General features: G+C 54.4%; 1 protein-coding gene across 1 annotated transcript; it reads left to right on the top strand.

Moving 5' to 3' along the window:
- The first annotated feature begins 1,353 nt into the window (after window positions 1–1,353).
- CDCP2 (CUB domain containing protein 2) lies at window positions 1,354–12,521 on the top strand. The gene is made up of 6 exons (XM_012722183.1): window positions 1,354–1,792; window positions 5,674–6,021; window positions 7,323–7,658; window positions 8,620–8,973; window positions 11,587–11,765; window positions 12,108–12,521. The coding sequence occupies exons 1-6, from the start codon at window positions 1,714–1,716 to the stop codon at window positions 12,432–12,434; spliced, it is 1,623 nt and encodes a 540-aa protein (XP_012577637.1). The 5' UTR covers window positions 1,354–1,713; the 3' UTR covers window positions 12,435–12,521.
- Window positions 12,522–18,566: the final 6,045 nt, after the last annotated feature.

Here is an 18,566-nt window from a genome sequence, read left to right as displayed (position 1 = left end):
TCCAGCAGCCTTCTCCAGGGCCAGCTGGCATTGGTGGTCAAACCTTCGGCCCCTCAGTGGAACAAGTTGTGGGGTGGCCTACCCCATCTCCCAGAGGTAGAGAGGTACCCTTGGGGATCAAAGCTGCTCATGACACTCCATGAACTGGCTCCTCCTCGCAGTGACCCTCCACACTCTCCTGCACGTGTCTTCTGAGCACTGCCTCCATACCATGCTCACCCTCCAGGATCTGTCACAGGGGCTTCTGTGGACACCTCAGCCCAGGCAGCGGCTTGCGCCCTCTGAGCTTCACTGTCCCCCTCCGTCACATGAGGAGACTCGCAGGTGTCCCTGCAGGCTGGGCATACATGCCCCTGCCAAGCACCATTCATTGAGTGCCCTGTCTCATGCACATACTAGGTGTCTAGCAAGAGCACCCCATCTCCATTCCTGCCAGTCAAGCCCCATGGGTAAGCTGATCCCTGAGGCCTGACCACTTCTGATGCTCTTTGAGGAGTACCTTCCCCATGGCCTCGGGTGCTGGCAGCAGAGGGCTCCCTGGGGACCTTCTGACTGAAAGGATGGGCCAGAGGCAGCATGTGGCCTGGCAGGCAGACCTATGGGCTCCTCTGGGGTAAATAAACGTCATACTTGCTCCCACGCACTGAGCCAGGCCCTGGCTAAGCCTTCCCACACCTTCTCTCTCATCTTGCAGGCTCTCCTTACCCTACCACACAGCAGGAGGCGGGCCTGGGGGGGCGGGGCAGGCAGGGGTAGAGCCAAGATTCAGACCTGGTGGTCCAGCCAAAGTCTAGGATCCACCCAGGGAGGCAGGAATGTGCCACCTTGACCTCCCTGGCCGTGCTTGTGCTCGGTGCAGGCTCAGGGCTGAGGAGCACTGGAGTGAGCTGAACCCTAGAGGGACTCCCTATTTGGAAATGGAGAGATCCTGTTTCCTGTTGGATACCCCTAGCGCAGGGCCTGGCACGTGATGATGTTCAAGTCTGACTTGTGGGTCAGTAAATAATGAGCGTTTAGTATCTTTGGCCAGAATTTGTACTGTGGCCGAGATCCATGACTGCCTGAGTGCTATACGACACGATTTCCCCATGCTGGTATTCCTGCTGCAGTCTTCCATGAGAAAGACTTCCCGAGTTGGCTGTCCACTATACCCTCCTTTACTCCCCCTGAAGCAACCTAAGCTTGTGTGGAGATTGCTTGTCCCACTTAAGAGGTTCCTTTCAGCACCACCGCCCCCAATCCCTTGGGTGGAGAATGGGGAAAACCTGTTGCAAGTGCTACTAAGTACTTTAGCTTTGGCTGTCCTTGGGCTCCATGACCCCCTCACACAGGTGAGTAAGATCAAAACCCAAAGGAGTTAGATGACTTGCTCAAGGTTTACCTGGCAAGTTAGACACTGTCCCTAGCCCCCACACCCATGCCCCTTCTCCACTGCCAAATGCTCTGCCCACCTGAAGTTGCCTTCCTTCTCATGCAGTGTGACCAGAGCAGGTATCAGAATGTGTAACCTGGTGACACTAGATCCGTCACCTTAGGGTGGAGTGAAGGACTCACCAGAGGATCCATTTACTAATTCGAGGGACCGATGAATTATTCACACCACCATTAACTTGGGGGGCCCTTTCAGCTTCACCGCTCTTTCCCCTGCTCCAACCCTCAGATCCCCGCCTCTCCTGAGCTCAACAGACCTGTGGGGGTCCCCCCAGTGAGGACATGCTGGCACAGCTGGGGTCCTACCTGTTGCTGGCAGTGGCTCTGCTGGGCCCAGGCCCCAGGGCCCAAGCTATGAAAGGTAAGAACTCAGGGGACAAGCAGGAGCCCAGAGGAGGGGGTGAGGCGGGCAGGCAGAAGCTGGTGGCTCAGGAACTCTGCGGGAGGTTAGACAGCAGGAGGCGCTTTTAAGGACTCTGGCTGAGTTGAGGATGCATTTGTTTCTAGTGGGAGGGGGAATCAATGTTTACCAGTGCCAATGTGCTGGGTGCCTCCATGTACGATTGTGATTGATTAGTAGAGCAAACTTGGAGATGGATGTTGGTGTTCCATTTTACAGATCAGGGAACGGGGGACTCAAAAGGTCAAGTAACTTGTCCAAGATGGCATGTTTACCAAGGGGAAAGAGAATGACTCAGAAAACTATTACAAGTGTTACTGACAGGAGTCTATTCTCGTCCTGAGAGCCTATTGTACTTCCCGCCACCAACCAAGCCATGTTGAGGCTCACACACACTCTTGGAGATACTTCATCTTTGGCTTTCACCCCTCTCTGAAAGGTCCCAAAGGGTCCCTTTTTTTCTTTTTCCATCTGAAAACATCTAATTCATTCATCAAGTTCAGGTGAAACACCACCTCCTCCACGGAGCCCTCCATGTCCCTTCATCAGTCTCTGATGCAACTAGAACCTTCTGCCAGCACTGGTCCTAGGTTGCTTTATGCTGCTCCACTCTCTCCCCCCCTCACCCCCACACACAACATTGTCTGTTTATAGGCCAGGGAGATAACACTTTCCCCATCTCCAAGGCCTGGGGCACATGCACTGTGGGCTCTACAAACAGCAGTACTCCTGTAGGCGCACGTGAGGCTCAGAAAGAAAACTTACTGCTCACCTAGTTAGTGGCAGAGACGGGCTGAGCACCCAGGCTGCTTACGACAGGCCTGGGGGTTGGAGGAGCTAGCTGTCCCTATTTTCCAGCCACAGGGGCTTCAGTGGTCTTGGGGTGACCCTGAGGGTCAGGGTGCCTGGTTGAGTCCTGGAAGATAACACTCCTGCTGGTGCTGGCATAACACCCAGGGCCTCCTGGGCCACACATGTTCTTCTCGAGTACTCTCACAGCTTTTCCATCCCTGGCACAGAGCTGGAAGAAAGGACAGGGACAAGACACTGGGCAAAATGTCCCTCTGTCCTGCCATAAAGGCACGAGTCAGTGTTCCTGCCCTGTCGGCCCCTGGGGGCCCTGTGCATCTTGCTGCCTTGCACAGCTTTCTCTCCTCAGTGTGGGGAGCCACAGTCAGGAAGGTGTCATCGCCATTTCACAGGGACATGACTGAGGCTCAGGAAGCTGAAGGAGTCCTTGCTCATGCCACTTCCTCTCTCCAAATCTTCCCCAGCTAACAAGCCCTTCTTGTTCCTCCTAGTCAAACTGTTACTTCCTCCGCATCTTGTTCTCCCCTAAGGGTGCTGGCCTGTTACGCACTGCACCGAGGTGACCCCAGCACCAGCACCCTGCAGGGTGTTGTCACTTGCCTGCCTGCCCCGACCTCCCCCCAGAATCCTGGCTGTGAGCGCCCCAGAGAGGCACACCCTGCGTCAGCCTCTGCGTGGAGGGTGTGTCTTCCCTTATAGGAGCTTCGGGATGATTTGGGTTTCAAGAGACAGAAACCAGCCTGGAGGAGTTTAAGGGGGAGAGGAACACGGGGGGCCTGTGACCAGGGCAGCAGGAGCACGCCCTCCGTGCCCACTGCAGCTCACATGTTTGCTCAGGGGCAGATCCAGCCTCCTTAATCCCCCTCCCCACCCCCCAGAAGATGTCACAGCGGCTGGGATGGGCCCCTTCTCTCAGCAGCACAAGTTCTTAACAAGGGGTTAAGAGCCATCACGGGGTTCAGGGCTCCTGAGCCTGATCTATCTGTTGTAAGGTTGCCTACTGACTTAACTTTGGGGGTAGTTTTTAATTCTAAAAATGTCAAACATTTAGTAAAGGGGTTTTTACAGGGAGTTGCTCCCTCCCTAATGTTTCCCTGGAGACCTACCTCTTATTCTTGGTGACTAGAGAAGATGATGATATTGTCTGTTATGTCACCAGGGTTTGGGAAAGCATGGTTTTTAGTGTTGTTATTTTTCTGCAGCCTTTTACAGATTACAGTTTTTCTTTCTCATCTAGTTGGTTATCCCAAAGTGCAGTTCCTAACAGGAAAGGCAGAGTGGATCCTTACTTCTTTCTCTTTCTGTATCTTAATTTTCAAAAAATGAGTGAGTGTCACACCATCTCTAAAAGAAATCAATGAGCTTATTTTTAATGTATTCTGAGCTGCATTATGAGCCCATTGGCTGTGCTTCCATCCACAGCAGTCACTGTGGCTCGAATTGTATCTTACTGAGACCATGAGAGCCTCTTCAAGTAGCTTCTTGTGTCTTTTGACGCAACCCCAGCCAACACTGATAATTTTCTTGCTTTCTGGCATGTCAAGATGTCCCACACATATCTAATATCATTCTTGTCCTAGCTCAGTCATTTCTCTAAGGGCTGCTGATTCATTTATTTGGACATCATAATCCTCAAAGGCATACAGCGCTCAATACCACTGGAATGGGGTGACCCATGGCTTCTAGACCTTTTCATGAATAGACCGAGGGAATGAATTATTTTATAAATAAAATAAATCTTAAATTCATGCTGATGTGTTCAATTCAGATGAAGGATTGCAGAGACTCTAGCTAATTCTTTTATATTTGTATCTCTTATGCTGAAAATATATCTGTTGACATTAATACCCCGGTTTAATTCCAATATAGAAAATACTTGTAAGATAACCTATTTGCTATTATTACTACTAATAAGGTTGCCGAGTTTAATGTTCCTTTTGTTCTTGGGATAAAGCCCCCTCTGAAGCCACGTAGTGCTTTCCCACTCACTGGGACTCACTTTCCCCCTGCGTGTCTGCCTCCCACTTGACATATAGCTAAGTTTATTTGTTTCCGTTTGGGAGACTTAAAAGAATTTTTTTGTTTTCCTAAAATTAGATGAAAATGACTATAAAGTCAAAATTATCAAACAAGTCCCATCTGAGAAGGTCAAGCATCCCTGCCAGTTTCCTCCCTCTGTTTCCTCCTTCCCCTGACAGAGAATCATTTTTATTGGTTTCCTTCCATTGTTTCCTTTTTAAATAGTAAGTATAAGAACGTGCTGCTGACATTGTAATAGACGTGCGCATGTTTACTTGGGGAAGGGTGGGGTGTTGCTGTCTGTGATTTTATACCCCCTACTGCACATATCTTGGGTCTGAGATGCAGTCCTATTTTATCTAAAATTACAGGCCATCCTCAACTTTTTTTTTTTAAAGATTTATTTATTTGTGCATACAGGCCAGAGGCTCAGGGGCGGTGAGAGGCTTCACCAGAGACAGAGTGGGGAGCAGAACAGGCAGATGGACGAAGTACACTGCTGAGGGGAGCAGCGGGCGGGTCAGGAGAGGTCTGCCACGCCATGTGGTCACCTCCGGGGCAGGCGGGAATCGAATTCATGCGGAAGTGGTTTTAGATTCTCAGTGCAGGGCTTTAACCCGCTGCGCCACCAGGGAGGGCCCATCCTCAACTTTTTAAAACCTCTTCCCTGCTTTATTTTTCTCCATAGCACTTATCACTAGTTAATATGCTCTATATTTTCCTTATGTTTACTGTCTGTCTTCCCCACCAGAAAGTAAAGTCATGAGGGCAGGGATTTTTGTCTGTTTTGTTTCTGCTGTAACTCCTAGCTTGCAAATGACGTTTGTTGAATGGATACGAGAAAATTCAATGAGCATTTGAAGAATAAATGACAAATAAAAGGGAAAAAATGAATGGGTTTAGGGCCAGGGCCCCATGTTCCCCCCATTCCACCCCAAAGACCCAGCTTTGCAGCTGACCGCGCCAAACCCCAGCACTGACTCCCTCCGAACCACTCTTCCCTCTTGTCCCAGGTGTCAAATGTGGGGGTGTGCTCTCAGCACCTTCTGGAAACTTCTCCAGCCCCAACTTCCCCAGGCTCTACCCCTACAACACAGAGTGCAGTTGGCTGATTGTGGTGGCCGAGGGCTCCTCTGTGCTGCTCACCTTCCACGCCTTCGACCTGGAGTATCACGACACCTGCAGCTTCGACTTCCTGGAGATCTACAACGGGGCCTCGGGAGACGAGGGCAACCTGCTGGGGAGGTTCTGCGGCCACGTGCTCCCGCCGCCCTTCACCTCCTCCTGGCACGTCATGTCTGTGGTCTTCCACTCAGACAAACACGTGGCCAGCCGCGGCTTTTCTGCAGGCTACCAGAAAGGCAAGGGGACGTGGCTGTGGAGGGGGTGGCCTGGTGGAGGGGGGGCGAGCAGCGGGAGGAGGTGAGACTCGCAGAGCCCTAGCACCTTGGTGTGTAGGCCATTCCTGGATGGCCATGCTCTCCCAGCTCTGGGGGCAAAGGCGGCCTGGGCTGTCTGCGATCTTGTAGGTATGCGTTCCCATCTTCCTGACAGCAGTCTCCACGTCTCCCTCTGCTACTCTGGGAGTCCCCGAAGAGACTCACTGTGCCCAGGAGTGAGCCCCCTCATGCCCTCCGCCTCTTGACCTATCTCAGGCCATGGCACCAGGACATCGATAGCGAAAAGGGGCTGGGAGCCCCTTTTCTGCCCCCCATCCCCACCCCTTAGGAGTGGGAGTTTCAGGAGGACTATGTGGAGCTGGTGACTGCCTGCCTCCCAGAGCTTCTCCAGAGTTCACCTGTTGTATTCTCAGGTCCCTGACATGTGTCCCCCAAACCCCACAACCACACTTAACACCTCCCCTCAGCCCAGAGGGCTTTCTCCTTGACTCACTCCTGTCTTCAGGCTTCCCTGCACAGGCTCAAACCTCCTCCTTCCTCCCAAGGCCAAAACCAAGGGCCTTGCGGACGTTGGCTCAAGTGATGGCACCACAGCTCCTGTGCCCCGCTGGCCTAGTGGGAGGGGGCAGTGAGAATCTCAAAGTCAAGCTCACAGGCTCTGCAATAAGTCTTCCTGGATTCATTTCCACTCCGCAGTTACCAGCCAGGTGACCTGCTGTCACGACCCTGCCGAGTTCCTTCACCCCTTCCTCCCTACCTCCCACTCCCGCCACCTTTGCTTTGGGTCTTCAGAGGTGGTATATAATGCCCCCGCTTCCTCACCAGTCCCCAGCAGGGCCCAGCCGCTGGCTTGACAATACCCTTTTAGGGCCACTTCCGGACAGTCCCTGTCTCACTCCCTCCATTCCCACCTGGGGCCAGTCTCTCCCAGATAAACTCCTTGCACTCAGATGCTTGTCTCAGGCCTGCCTGGGAGAGCCTGAATCCTCATAGGTAGGTTACTTAGCTTCTTCGTGCTCCATTTTCTCCACTACGAAATGGGACCAGCCACTGTGCGTTTCTCATAGGACAGTGGCAATGGCTTTCAAAGACGGCATAGAAGGATGGTGAGGGAGTCTTGCAGGAGTGCTGTTTTGGGTAGGGTTTCCAAGGGAAGTGTTGGGGAGCAGTTGATGAGAAATTGGAGATCGTGTTAAATTGTAATGGTCAGGGTGATTGAGTGGGGAAAGAGAAAGGTGAGTTCAAGCGGGGTTCCCTTGCAGATATGTGTGGTGGCATGCTGACTGGCCTGTCGGGGGTCCTCGCCAGCCCTGAGTACCCCAACAACTACCCCAACAACGTGGAGTGTCGCTGGGTGATCCGGGCCACAGGCCCCGCCACTGTCAAGCTGGTGTTCACGGACTTCCAGGTGGAGGGCAATGAGGACTGCACCTACGACTACGTGGCTGTGCTTGGGGGGCCTGGGCCTGCCCTCGGGCACCATTACTGTGGCAGCACCACGCCCCCCACCCTTGTGTCTCAGGGCCATGAGCTACAGGTGGTCTTCAAGTCTGACTTTAACATTGGAGGCCGGGGCTTCAAGGCCTACTACTTCTCAGGTAGGAGGGGCCCAGGCTGTGTCAGTGCCCTGTGGATGCTGGGTTCTACCTCCCTGGGACGCGTTCGGGGTCATGCTTTACTGCCCCTGGGCCTTCCACTTCTTGATCTTTCCACCTGGCATGTTCTAGTGCACCTTCCCTGCCTGGTCAACCAGTGCATAAGCGTGCCACCTTCTCTGTGCTAGCTTCCTGACTCACTCCGAATGAATCCCTTCCTTCAACTCTGGATAGATGTTTGTTTGTTTTTTTTTTTTTTTCCCCCAACAATGTTCTGAAATATACGAATTCTGTATGAAGTTTGTAAGTTGATCTCTCCTACCTGGCTGGTTCCTCTGGGTTTATCTTTGCACCTGCTACATAGTAGCTATTCAATTAATGTTTGTGTAAATGAATGAGTGCAGTTTTAGGGAGTTTAGTCTCTGCTGGAGGAGCTGTGTGAGAGACAATGACAACCACAACCCACTTGTGATCAGTGCATGTGTTAAAAAGCATGGGTAACTTCTGGGACGAGGAGAGAATCCAGCCATGCTTTGAAGGAGTTAGCCAGAGGAAGTGAAGGGCTTTCCGTGTGGAGGGATCAGCGTTGCTAAGGCATGGAGCACAGGGAGACTGCGGTGCTTGCACCACTCCATGTCGGGTGAGCCTCGGGCTGGCTGAGGGAAGAAAGTGGAAGTTTCTTCCAGACCCTTTTGGCAAATGCTCGTTTGGACTCGACTCTGAGGACAGGTACTGGGTGACGTCACTGAGTTGTTAGCAGGACCAGTAGACATGGAGGGGATTCCCAACTGGAGTGAGAGTCGTCATTCTCAGCTAGTCTCAATTGAAAGAAGGCTTTGGGGCCCATTGTCTGTGTGCTGGCCATGATGCCCACAGCCTGCCAGGGTGGTTTTAGAACCCCTGTAGCTCCTACTTCCCAAGCTGCAGTCACAGAGCCACCCTTCTTACCCACCCCCTCACCCAGGAGAATGCCAGGAGGTATACACCAAGACGCGGGGCAACTTCTCCAGCCCGCAGTACCCCAGCCCCTATCCCAACAACATCCGGTGCCACTGGACCATCCACCTGCCTCCCGGCTACCGGGTCAAGGTGTACTTCCTAGACCTGGAACTGGAGGAGCCCAATAGCCTGACCAGGACCTGTGACTTCGACCATCTGGCGGCTTTCGACGGGGCCAGTGAAGAGGCACCCCTGCTGGGGAGCTGGTGTGGCCGCCACCTCCCGCCACCCCTCACCTCCAGCAGCAACGTGCTGCTGCTCCTCCTGCACACGGACCGCAGCACCACCCGCAGGGGCTTCTCCATGGCCTACATCGGAGGTCAGCTGGGGCCGAGGGGTGGGCGGGGGGCAGCGAGGCAGGGTCCGGGCCTGGAGCTTCCTTTCTCCATCCCTCCAGCTCATCCGCACTCCTGCGAATGGTCTTCTCTGACCACTTTTTGGGGATGACAGTGCTGCGGAATCCTGCCTTATGCCCGGGACCACTCCTTGCTTGCCTACTGTTGCAGGGCCCTATTTCCAGCCCCCAATTCCATGGTTTCCAGCTGCGCCCCACTTGGCTCCTTCTTTGTTTCTACTAAAACTGATCCTCTGTATCCAGGGGTAATACGCAAAACACAATAACGTTGCTCATGGTAAATAATTGGTAGAACCACAGCCAAATGATCTTGAGTATATCCCGGCAGAGATCCTGTGACAGTGGCTTGAATGGGTGGAATGTTTTCCTGACATGACAGGAAGCCTGGAGGAGCGCCGCCATGGTGGCTCAGGACTGCACGCTGCCCCAGCTGCCATCTCTGGGATTCTTGTGGCCTCTCAACCCTGAGATGGCTGTCACGACCCCAGGCATCCTGTCCTTGCTCCGGCCTGGAAGCGGGTAGCGGATGTGCCAGCCCCAAGCACCCCTTCTTTAGGAAAGCAAAAGCATTTGTAGGCTTTGGAGACCAAGAGAGTGTCTTGGCCTCACTGGCCTGCATGTGGTCATGTCTAGCTGCAGAGATGCTGGTTTCAGTCTTTCCAGCCTTACTGATGCTGGTTATAGTTGCTGGTCATTCTTCCCAGTCCTCTCACCACCCTTCACTGGGGCTGGGCCCAAAAATGCCTGTGTTGGGGAGCCATTTTGCCCTCAGCCCTCAACTTCATGAGGTTACAGTTCCTCATGTGCAAATGTAGAAAGGAAGGTGCAGAGAGAGGAAAAGAGGTCACTAAAGTCACTTGGAAAGCTGGTGGTGTCGTTAAGACCAGCATACAGGCCCGCCTTCCTGTGTGGCTGGGTGAGCCTGGGGGCGGGGCTGGGGCAGGGCTGAGCACAGACAGACAGCCGCATCCAAATGGTGCCATTCACTAACCATCCATAGGAGGGTTCACGACAGGCAGGCTTTAAGATGAAATAAGGCAACACAGGCCGAGGCACCTGGCTCAGGGGACACCTGTGCTGAGGGTGAAGTTTTCCCTCAGGTGTCTCAGGCCTGTTCTACATCAAAAGCTGCTTTCCTGTTTCTTTACCTCACCTGCAAGAAAAGATGGGGGTACCAGTTATGGGGAGGGAAATGAAAGAACTGTAGCGACTAGCAGCAGTGAAATGACCCAGCAGACCACCCTCGTGGGGCTCCCTGGCTCATCCCGGGATGAGAGCAGGAGCTTCTGCTGCAGCTCCCCTTCCCATTGGAGAGGCAGGTGCCATCGGGCTCAGCCCAGCTGGCCAGTTGCTTTCTCCATGTGGGCCCAGTTTTCCACTTATAGATGAGGGCATTGGCTGGGGGATCATTTAAGTTCCATTTAGCTCTTAAGAGTCGTATTTCTGAGCCTAGGTCCTCTCCCCGCTCTGTGTGCTCCTGGGCAAGCCCCTTCTCCCCAGGAACTGAGGTTGGGTGGCTCTAACCCTGGCTCCGATTCCAGGGGCTTCAGTGTACCCACCCCACCCTGCAGCCCTCCCTATCCCTGTGGGAGCCCGGGGTCAGACAGGGGCGCTCCTGCTAGCTGAGGCTGCAGATGTGGCCCAGGCTGCAGGAGGCCTCCGGGTGGGAGGACAGTCCTCGGCATCAATCAGGGGTGACACACAGTTCAGCGCCACCGAGATCATCGCGGGAGACGGCAGCCCCATAAATCCCTGACTGCCCAGACACCAGAGGCTGAAATATGTCTGAGGCATTTCCCGGAGCGGGGTGAGAGCTCCAGGCCTCTGCCTGCCAGTTCCTTCCTTTCCTCTCAGCAGCTCCCGCCTTCCCCCCTGCCCCTTACACACACAAACCCAGGCTCCACCAAATAGGGTAGAAACAACTTGAACTTTGGAATCCTATAGATTCAAGGGTTAAAATCCGGACTCAGCCACTACGAACAACTTCCCGTCTCAGAGCTTCAGTTTTTCAAACTGATGTAGAGTAAGTTACCTCCACTCATGGGGCCATCCTGAGAGTGGGGCTGCCTTGCCTCCCTGTGCAATTCAGCTCCCCTCCCCCTTCCCCCCCCAACACTCTGCTTCTCCCCTCTTTCTCCTTTGTTGCATTCTCCTTGGAACCCTTCCGAAGCTAGGTGTGTTTCACATATTTACTGCCCCTCACTCAGCAAGAATATAAGCTCCCTGAGGGCAGGAACTCACTCGCTCAAAGACTGAATGAATAAGGCACATGGCAAAGCAGTCAGTAGAGAGCAGCTTTGATTACGATAAAGGACATTCATTTGTTTGATCATTCGTTCAGCATTGCCTGTGCCTGCCAGGCTTTGTGCTGGGCTCACAAGACCCTGAGAAGCAGGCCTAGTGCCTGCTGCAGGGATCTCAGAGTCTGATGGAGGTCAGCTGAATAGCATGTGCAAAATAGCTCCATGGGCTGCATGAGAGGCAGCCCCCCTCTGAGTGTTGGTTTTCCTGGGGCGGGGAGGGACGAGGCCAGACTGCCTGAGCCCAAGGCCTCCAGATCCTTCCTCCTGTTCCCAGTGGTACCCATGAACGTGAGCTGCTCCCGCACGGACTTCCAGATTCTGATCTCTGCTCAGGAGCTGGCCCCCCTGGATCGGACCAAGGTCTACCTGGGCAGCCGGAGCTGTGCAGCCCAGGAAGTGGGCAGCAACTTCCGGATCCAGGCCCGCTTTGACACCTGTGGCACTGAGTCTCAGGTAGGGCTGGCGGGGAGGAGGTCGGGCCCGAGGAAGGAGTTCACCCCTTGCTAAAGGCCACCTGCCTGCCTAAGAATTCAGCTTCTCCTTTCTCTGACCACGCGAGCCTGGATGCGGAACTCGGCCCCCTCCGCTTTTCCTCAACAAACTTGCTCGGCAAAACAACTTAGATAGGGCCCCTTTCCCAGTGGGAAAGGAGTCAGTGGCCAAGCTGGGGCTAGAACCCAGGCACCTGGGACTCTGTCTCCTGGGGGAGGGGGCGGGGCACCGAGCCCCTACACTGTAGGGGAGCAGGGTAAACCCGGTCCCCTCAGGTGACAGCAAGTGCCTGTGACCCCACAGAGGAGAAACAACACAGCAGTGATCGTCAGCGTGCTGTACATCGACTTCTCGGCCGGCGGGCAGGAGGACGTCCATGAGTATGAGGTCCTCTGCGAGCCACGGCGCAAGGAGGCTTCTGTGCACCTGCTGTCCGGCTCCCACGGGCTTGGGCCCTACGACGCCACGGCTGAGCACCTCCAGGAGGCGCCACCCAGGGCTGAGGCAGAGGCACCCGAGGGCCCAGTGGCCGTGGTGGCCCAGGACACCAGTGACATCGTCTTCCTGGGCCTCTGCATCCTGGCAGGAGTCCTCATGGTCATCGCCATTGTGGTGCTGATGCTGCTGTGAGCAGGCAGGGAGGGGCTCAGCAGCAGGTGTGTCTGGAGGCAATTTGGGGACGCCCCTACGCCCTTTGGGCCTTGCTGACTTGTGGGTGATGATGGGCAAGTCACCTTTCCTCTTGGAGCCTACATCTCCTGGGACGGTGACTCTGCCCTGCTCGTCTCCCGGGACGGGTGGGAGCAGAGCCTGAGTGGTGACAAGTTTGCGAGGGACGGAGGCCGTGTCTGTGTGCGTAACCATTGTTGCTGTTGATTTTAAACATGTGCGACCATCAAAAAGAACTCTCCCGTGTGTGTGATAGTGTAGGTAGTTGTGGTCACTGGTGTCAGAGTTGATGAAGCTAACTCATTCTGTAACTTGAACAGGGACTTTCCCATTTTAGGGTGCATGTAAGGGACCTCTTAATTTTTCCAGCTCATCCCCAGGCTTCATTGGCAAGAAGTACAGTAGCCACTCAGAGATTTCCTTCCCCTGAAGTGACCCAGGTACCCTGAAGATTTTCCTTAAACAGACCGGTCCTGCCTCCACAGACCAGGGACAGAGAGCGAGGCAGCTGAACACCCACTTAGTGCGGTGTTGCTGTTAAAGCCTGCCTGGGCACACCCTTGTGGCTACCTGGCCACGCAGAGGCTCATGCCTCACTGGTCAGGCCCTGTATAAGCTCAGGCACACACTGTGCTCGGCTGTGAGCTGAACACTGAGGACTGTGTCCCTTTCACCTTAAAGATGTGTTCCTTGGCTGAAAAACCGCCATGATTCTGTTCTTACCCCAATGTTGAGCACAGACTGGCAGATGAGTTCCCTTTGGCGTCCTCTGGACCTTCTCCTGCCATTGCACTTCACTCAAGAGCTTCTCCAGTCTGATGGGAAGTACTCCAGTCCACCGTGTTTTTCTAGCTCACACGACAGGGAGCAGGGGCTGGTTCTGTGTTTCCCTGGGAAAAGACCTTGCACACCCTTATGCAGATTGGCCCAGCCCTTTCCAGAGCTCTACACACCAGGAAGTGGAGCAATCTGGCTAATGAAAAATAAACAAAATCACATTTATAATATACCACTCTCCCCTGCCCACCTTCATGTTTGCATAATGAATCTCAGTCCTTCCACAATAACAGGCGTCTCCAACTTGACCTCGCTGCACCCTGGCATCACTGGAACAAATTGCAGCCCAATTACAGCCCCTGCAATGACCTAACACACACCCACTGGCTTCCAGCTTTGTGCTCTCTGTTGTGACAGACTCCTGGCATGTGGCAGTGACAGATCAAAGGAGGGTCCTGTGTGCAGCATGCTCACTGGGGTGAAGACTCAGGAGAAGGTTGGTAACTTGTAAAGAAAGCAAGAGAAAATAGCCAACAAAGTAAGAAATGCATTCAGCAAGAGGATAAGCGCCTGCACATGGGACACTGGGTTTACACCCAAGTTCTTATCGTGTGACGTTGGGCAAGTCCCTTCCAGCCTTCATCTCTCCACCTGCATAATGGAACCACGGTTCCTAGCTTGCTGCAAGGGTGAATTGGCATGAGCAATTAGGGAATCTGTCAGCAGCAGCAGAGTCTTGAGAGCCACTTGGGGGTGCTGGATAGAGACCCCTTGCTTTCAAACTTCCCTACCCACCTTCTCACGCGCAGACCCCTCCAGGCCCTGAGCCAGGCTTCTTTCAGCAGCCTGGGTTGGGAGCACATTACAAACTCCTCGGGCTCAGTTTTCCTGCCTCAAGAAGACTGGACACACACCAGGTATTCTGTGGGGATGCTATTGTGTTTTGCTGTCCAGGACCCATGGGTGGGCCTGAGGATGCTGCTGGCAGAACTTGGGGTGGGTGGACCAAAGCTGGCTTCATCCTTGTCTGCTCATCATGGTGGGAAACAGCAGCCTGGTCTCGCCAGCTGAGTGTGTGATGGTGTGTGTGCCCCTGCATGCCCGGAGGTGGCGGGGACTTAATCTCTACTCTCAGCGACTGACCAGGGGCCGCTGCATAGATGCTGGGCTGCAGTCTGGCCACCTGAAGCCAAGGAGGCCCCCACTACTTGCCAGCTATGTGACACTGGGCAAGTGACTCATCTCCTTCAATTCCACCTTCTTTACCTGCAAAGCAGGGATGCTAACACCCATCACACCAGCTCAGTGTGGGGGTTAAAGGAGATAATGTGTGACAGTGCCCGACACACAGGAAGGATTTGCTAAAACTCAGTGATTGCCGTTGACCTGCATCCACACAAAAGCTCTGGCCTAGAAACCAAGTTCTAGGTTCAGTCTTGCCAGTGACTTACTGTGTGACCTCAGGTAAACCCAGCCCCTTCTCTGGCCCCAGTTCCCTGTTTTCCAAACGTGACAAGCATGCTCTTACCAACTTCGGTGCTCCTAGCACTGACTAGCGGGCAGCTACCGCCTCTCATTCCAGCTACCTTGTGAGGCAGTCATATTGCCCCATTTCACAGATGAGAAAAACTGAGGTTTGAGCCTTTCAATACCTGGCTGTGGGATGTGGAAGCGAAGCTACGAGAAGACAGGTCTTTTTCAAACTGGGGAACAATGTAGTGACCTGGGGCCCTCTGGGACCCAGACCCATGTTCTCAAACACAAGGGTTGTGTCTGATTGGGAAAGGACTGGAATGGCTGAGAAGAAAGGATGGTTTTATCCTCACAGACGTGCCCAAATACTGCCATTCCCAACCCTCTGGGCAGACAGCACATTGATTATCCTGCGTGAGCCGCAGGAAATGACAGTCTTTATGACAGCACAGTGTCTATTAGAAATGAAAGGGCTGAAATGATACCCATTAGCCAACGCGCCCTGGCCCTGGAAGAGCGTCGGGGCATGGCAGCCTTGGTGCCACTTTCCTCCTCACCTGCCAATTTCCCCTTCCCAGGGAGTGGGGGAGGGAAGGGCCGTGGGAAAGTCAGGCTTGAACCAGCCTCCTCTGCGAGACTGTGTGGCCTTGGGATGAGCTTTGCCTGGCTGGGAGCCTTGGGTCCTCCTGCCTCTGTCCCTATAAGGCCCGGGTTACTGACAGACGAGGAAGGCCTTGGCACCTGGATGTACTGGCCCTGGGAAGACACCTTCTGGCCTGTGGGGCAGGCAGACCTGGGTTCATCTCCAATTCTTCGTCCGATTCTGTGTGACCTTGGGCAGATTGTTTAACCTCTCTGAGTCTCGAGTCCCTCATGTGTAGTAGAAAGACCCTACTTACAAAGTCACTGTGAAGATTAAGGGGTCACAGGGAAGGCTCTCCTCATGTATTTCCACCTTATGGACTCAGGAAGTGGTTGGGTGGTGGCTCTGCCCAGGACCCCCATGGAGTCCTCAGATCTCAGTCAGAAGGGGTCTTACAAGAAAGCAAGTCCCCACTCTAGGGCTTGGAATCTCCTCTGCCCTTCGTCCACCCCAGCCTCCCTGCTGTTCAGTAGACCAAGATGGCTCCTGCCGCAGCCTTCCTGTCTCCTGGCCCTGGGCAGGGAGTGTCCTTGCCCCAGAGCATGGCCTGGCTCCTCTCCCTCAAATCCTTCTCTGTCTACTGGCCCCTAACCATGAAGCTGCAACTGTACCTCTACGCCTGCTGCTGGGCACCCCTTTATTCCTGGACCATACCCACCATCTGAAACTGTGTGTGTGGTGTGTGCAACTGCTTCTGCTCGCCCATGCCTGATTCCCCTCGTTGCTCCAAGGGAGATCTTCATCTGGTGTGCCCCAGAGCCTGGTGCATGCAGCCTGAGCAGTGGTGTTGAATGAGTGAACACGCGAGTGAATGGATGGATGAGTCCAACTCAGTTCATCCGTCTACCCCACAGGTGGGGCGGTATTGTGCTTCAGGGCAGTCAGCGTGGAGGACAGTCCCCAGTGTGTCTCCCTCAGCACTGAGACACCGACTCCGACATGGACCTTTGCCCCTGCTTAGCTCATGTCTCTGCAGGGCAGCTCTAAGGCACACAGAGCTGCATGGGGTTGTATGGGCAGGCACTAGAGACTATCCCCTGAAACGGGGAGTCTGGAGAGAGTTGAATAGCGTGGCTATTCACAAAGGTGTGAGCGGGGTAGGAGAACGTGCACATGGTGGTGCAGAGCCCGGGAGTATCGGTGGAGGCCCTAACTGACCATAGACCTGCAGCACGAGGAAAGGACTCACTTCCTGGAGGGCAGTCAGCCCGGGGACCCGGGAGAGACTAGCCTTACTCTCCTCCCACCCTCCAAGTTCCTGGTGCTCCTCGTTGGCTGAACTCAGGGCCAGGCCGGGGCCACCAGGGTGGGTCAGCCTCTCTAGGCACAGGCCGGGATACAGAAGAGTGATGACGGGTCTGCAGGGGCGAATGGAGACGAGAGCAGAAATAGGAAAGCTTTTCCCCTCCAAGACTTCTGGGAACAAGACGGGGTTAAGAGTGCTGGCCCGTGTGTGAGTGCTGGAGGCGCCCGGGGGACGCCTCGTGCTGCCAGGAAGCTTGCAGGCATGGGAGCAGGAATGGCATCGCGGGCATGGGGAACAGCACGTACCAGAGAAGTGAGGCATAGAAGCGCACGTAGTGGCTGTGGGGGGGCGGGGTGCTGGGCAAGGAAGCTGGGAAGGCAGACCGGCGGTTATTATTTAGACGCCTGGATGGCACCAGCTGCTTCTCAGAATGACAATGGAAGTGACCCTGCGTCCCTGGCTTCAGAACGAAGGTGCCCCTGCACTAGAGGGCCTCCTGGACAATCTGTCATGGGTGTCTTTCTGGGGACACGGTCTACCACATAGGAAGCTTCCCGACCTGTGGGCTCCGTGCACTCTGGGCGTAAAGCAGCTTGGCACAGTGAGCCGAGCCTGGTTTTGTGTCTGTCTGTGCCCCCTCCTGGCTGAGCAACCTTGGCTTGTTAACCCACCAACTCTCCAGGCCTCCTTTGAGAGGCCCAAGTGAGCCCAAGTGAGCCCAAGTGAGCCCAACCCGAGCCAGGCTGCCGGGTGTCCAGAGAGGAATGTGGCAGACATGCCGTCAGGGCTGGGCTTGGGAGTGGGTTCCCGTATTGCCAGTAGCTTTCCAAGGCTCTGAATCTCAGTTTCCTCATCTGTAAATTGGCAATCAAAGCAGGGACACTGTTGCAAATTTACCTTATGCCAGTCTTTCCCTAGATTTTTACCATTTATTTTCTCATTTAATTAATTTAAACAGTAACTTGTTGCCTTGAAGAAAGAGGAGCGGCAGGATTCAAACCCAGGTGGTGCGTGGACCTTAACTATTGCAGTGATCAGTGAGCAAAACAGTGACCGCCGTAACTCACGTTCATCGTGGTAACAAAGCACGTTAGGGCTTAACATTGAGCACTTTGCCTGGTATTCTACGAATCTGAGCACTTTCTATAAGTGAGTTCCTTTGGTCCCAGTCATTACACCCTAGGGGCTTGGGGAGCACTGTTAGGGGTCCCATTTCACAGATGAGGAAACTAAGGCTCTGGGAAGTTGAGTCACTTTCTTGAGGTCACAGCTAATAGGTCCCATTTGGTGAAGCTCGTGCTAAGAGCTTCTAGATGTTTCTAGATGCTTCATAGATCTTAACTTGTTCAGGCCTCAAAACAGGGGCACAGAGAAGGTACCTCACCCGTGGCCACATCGCTACCTAGTGTGCCCAGGCCTCGAGTTCGGAGGCCCCACTGCTACCCAGCAGGTCTGTCACTCCCTGACCCAGTGTCCAGTGCAGAGCACGAGCTTGGTAAGTGTTGGCCAGACCCAGAACCCCAGTCCCCAGTGTGAGGCTGGGGCATGGGTTCTGGCCTTCAGAGGTCCCAGAGAAGCCCTGACAAACTGCTGCCCCATCACGGTGCCTCTGACACCCATTGCCACCCTGGCTCACCTGTTCTGCCCGCGCTGAACACACAATGCTGAGCCAGGCCCTGCTTCCCTAGACATGGAGCCTCGGGGCCTCCCGGGGTTACTGGACAGTGTTGTTCTCCCAAGTCAGTGAGGCCCCGGGCTGGCCGCCCTCCTGAAAGATTGGTAGGGCTCACTGCCCTCTGCTGGCTTCCTCCAAGCCTGCCCAGGCTCCAGGAGCAGCGGGCGCCTTTGGGAGGCTGCTGTAGCTATCCAGTGAGCTGGCCCACCTGGACCTGGACCCACAGCTGCCTGGGCATTCTTGGCTGCAGCTCTGGGAGGGCAGCTTTGCACAGAACCC

Source organism: Condylura cristata, unplaced genomic scaffold, assembly GCF_000260355.1.
Source record: "Condylura cristata isolate star-nosed mole 26May11 unplaced genomic scaffold, ConCri1.0 scaffold00008, whole genome shotgun sequence".
Taxonomy (NCBI): domain Eukaryota; kingdom Metazoa; phylum Chordata; class Mammalia; order Eulipotyphla; family Talpidae; genus Condylura; species Condylura cristata.
This window is presented reverse-complemented; position numbering and strand designations above follow the sequence as displayed.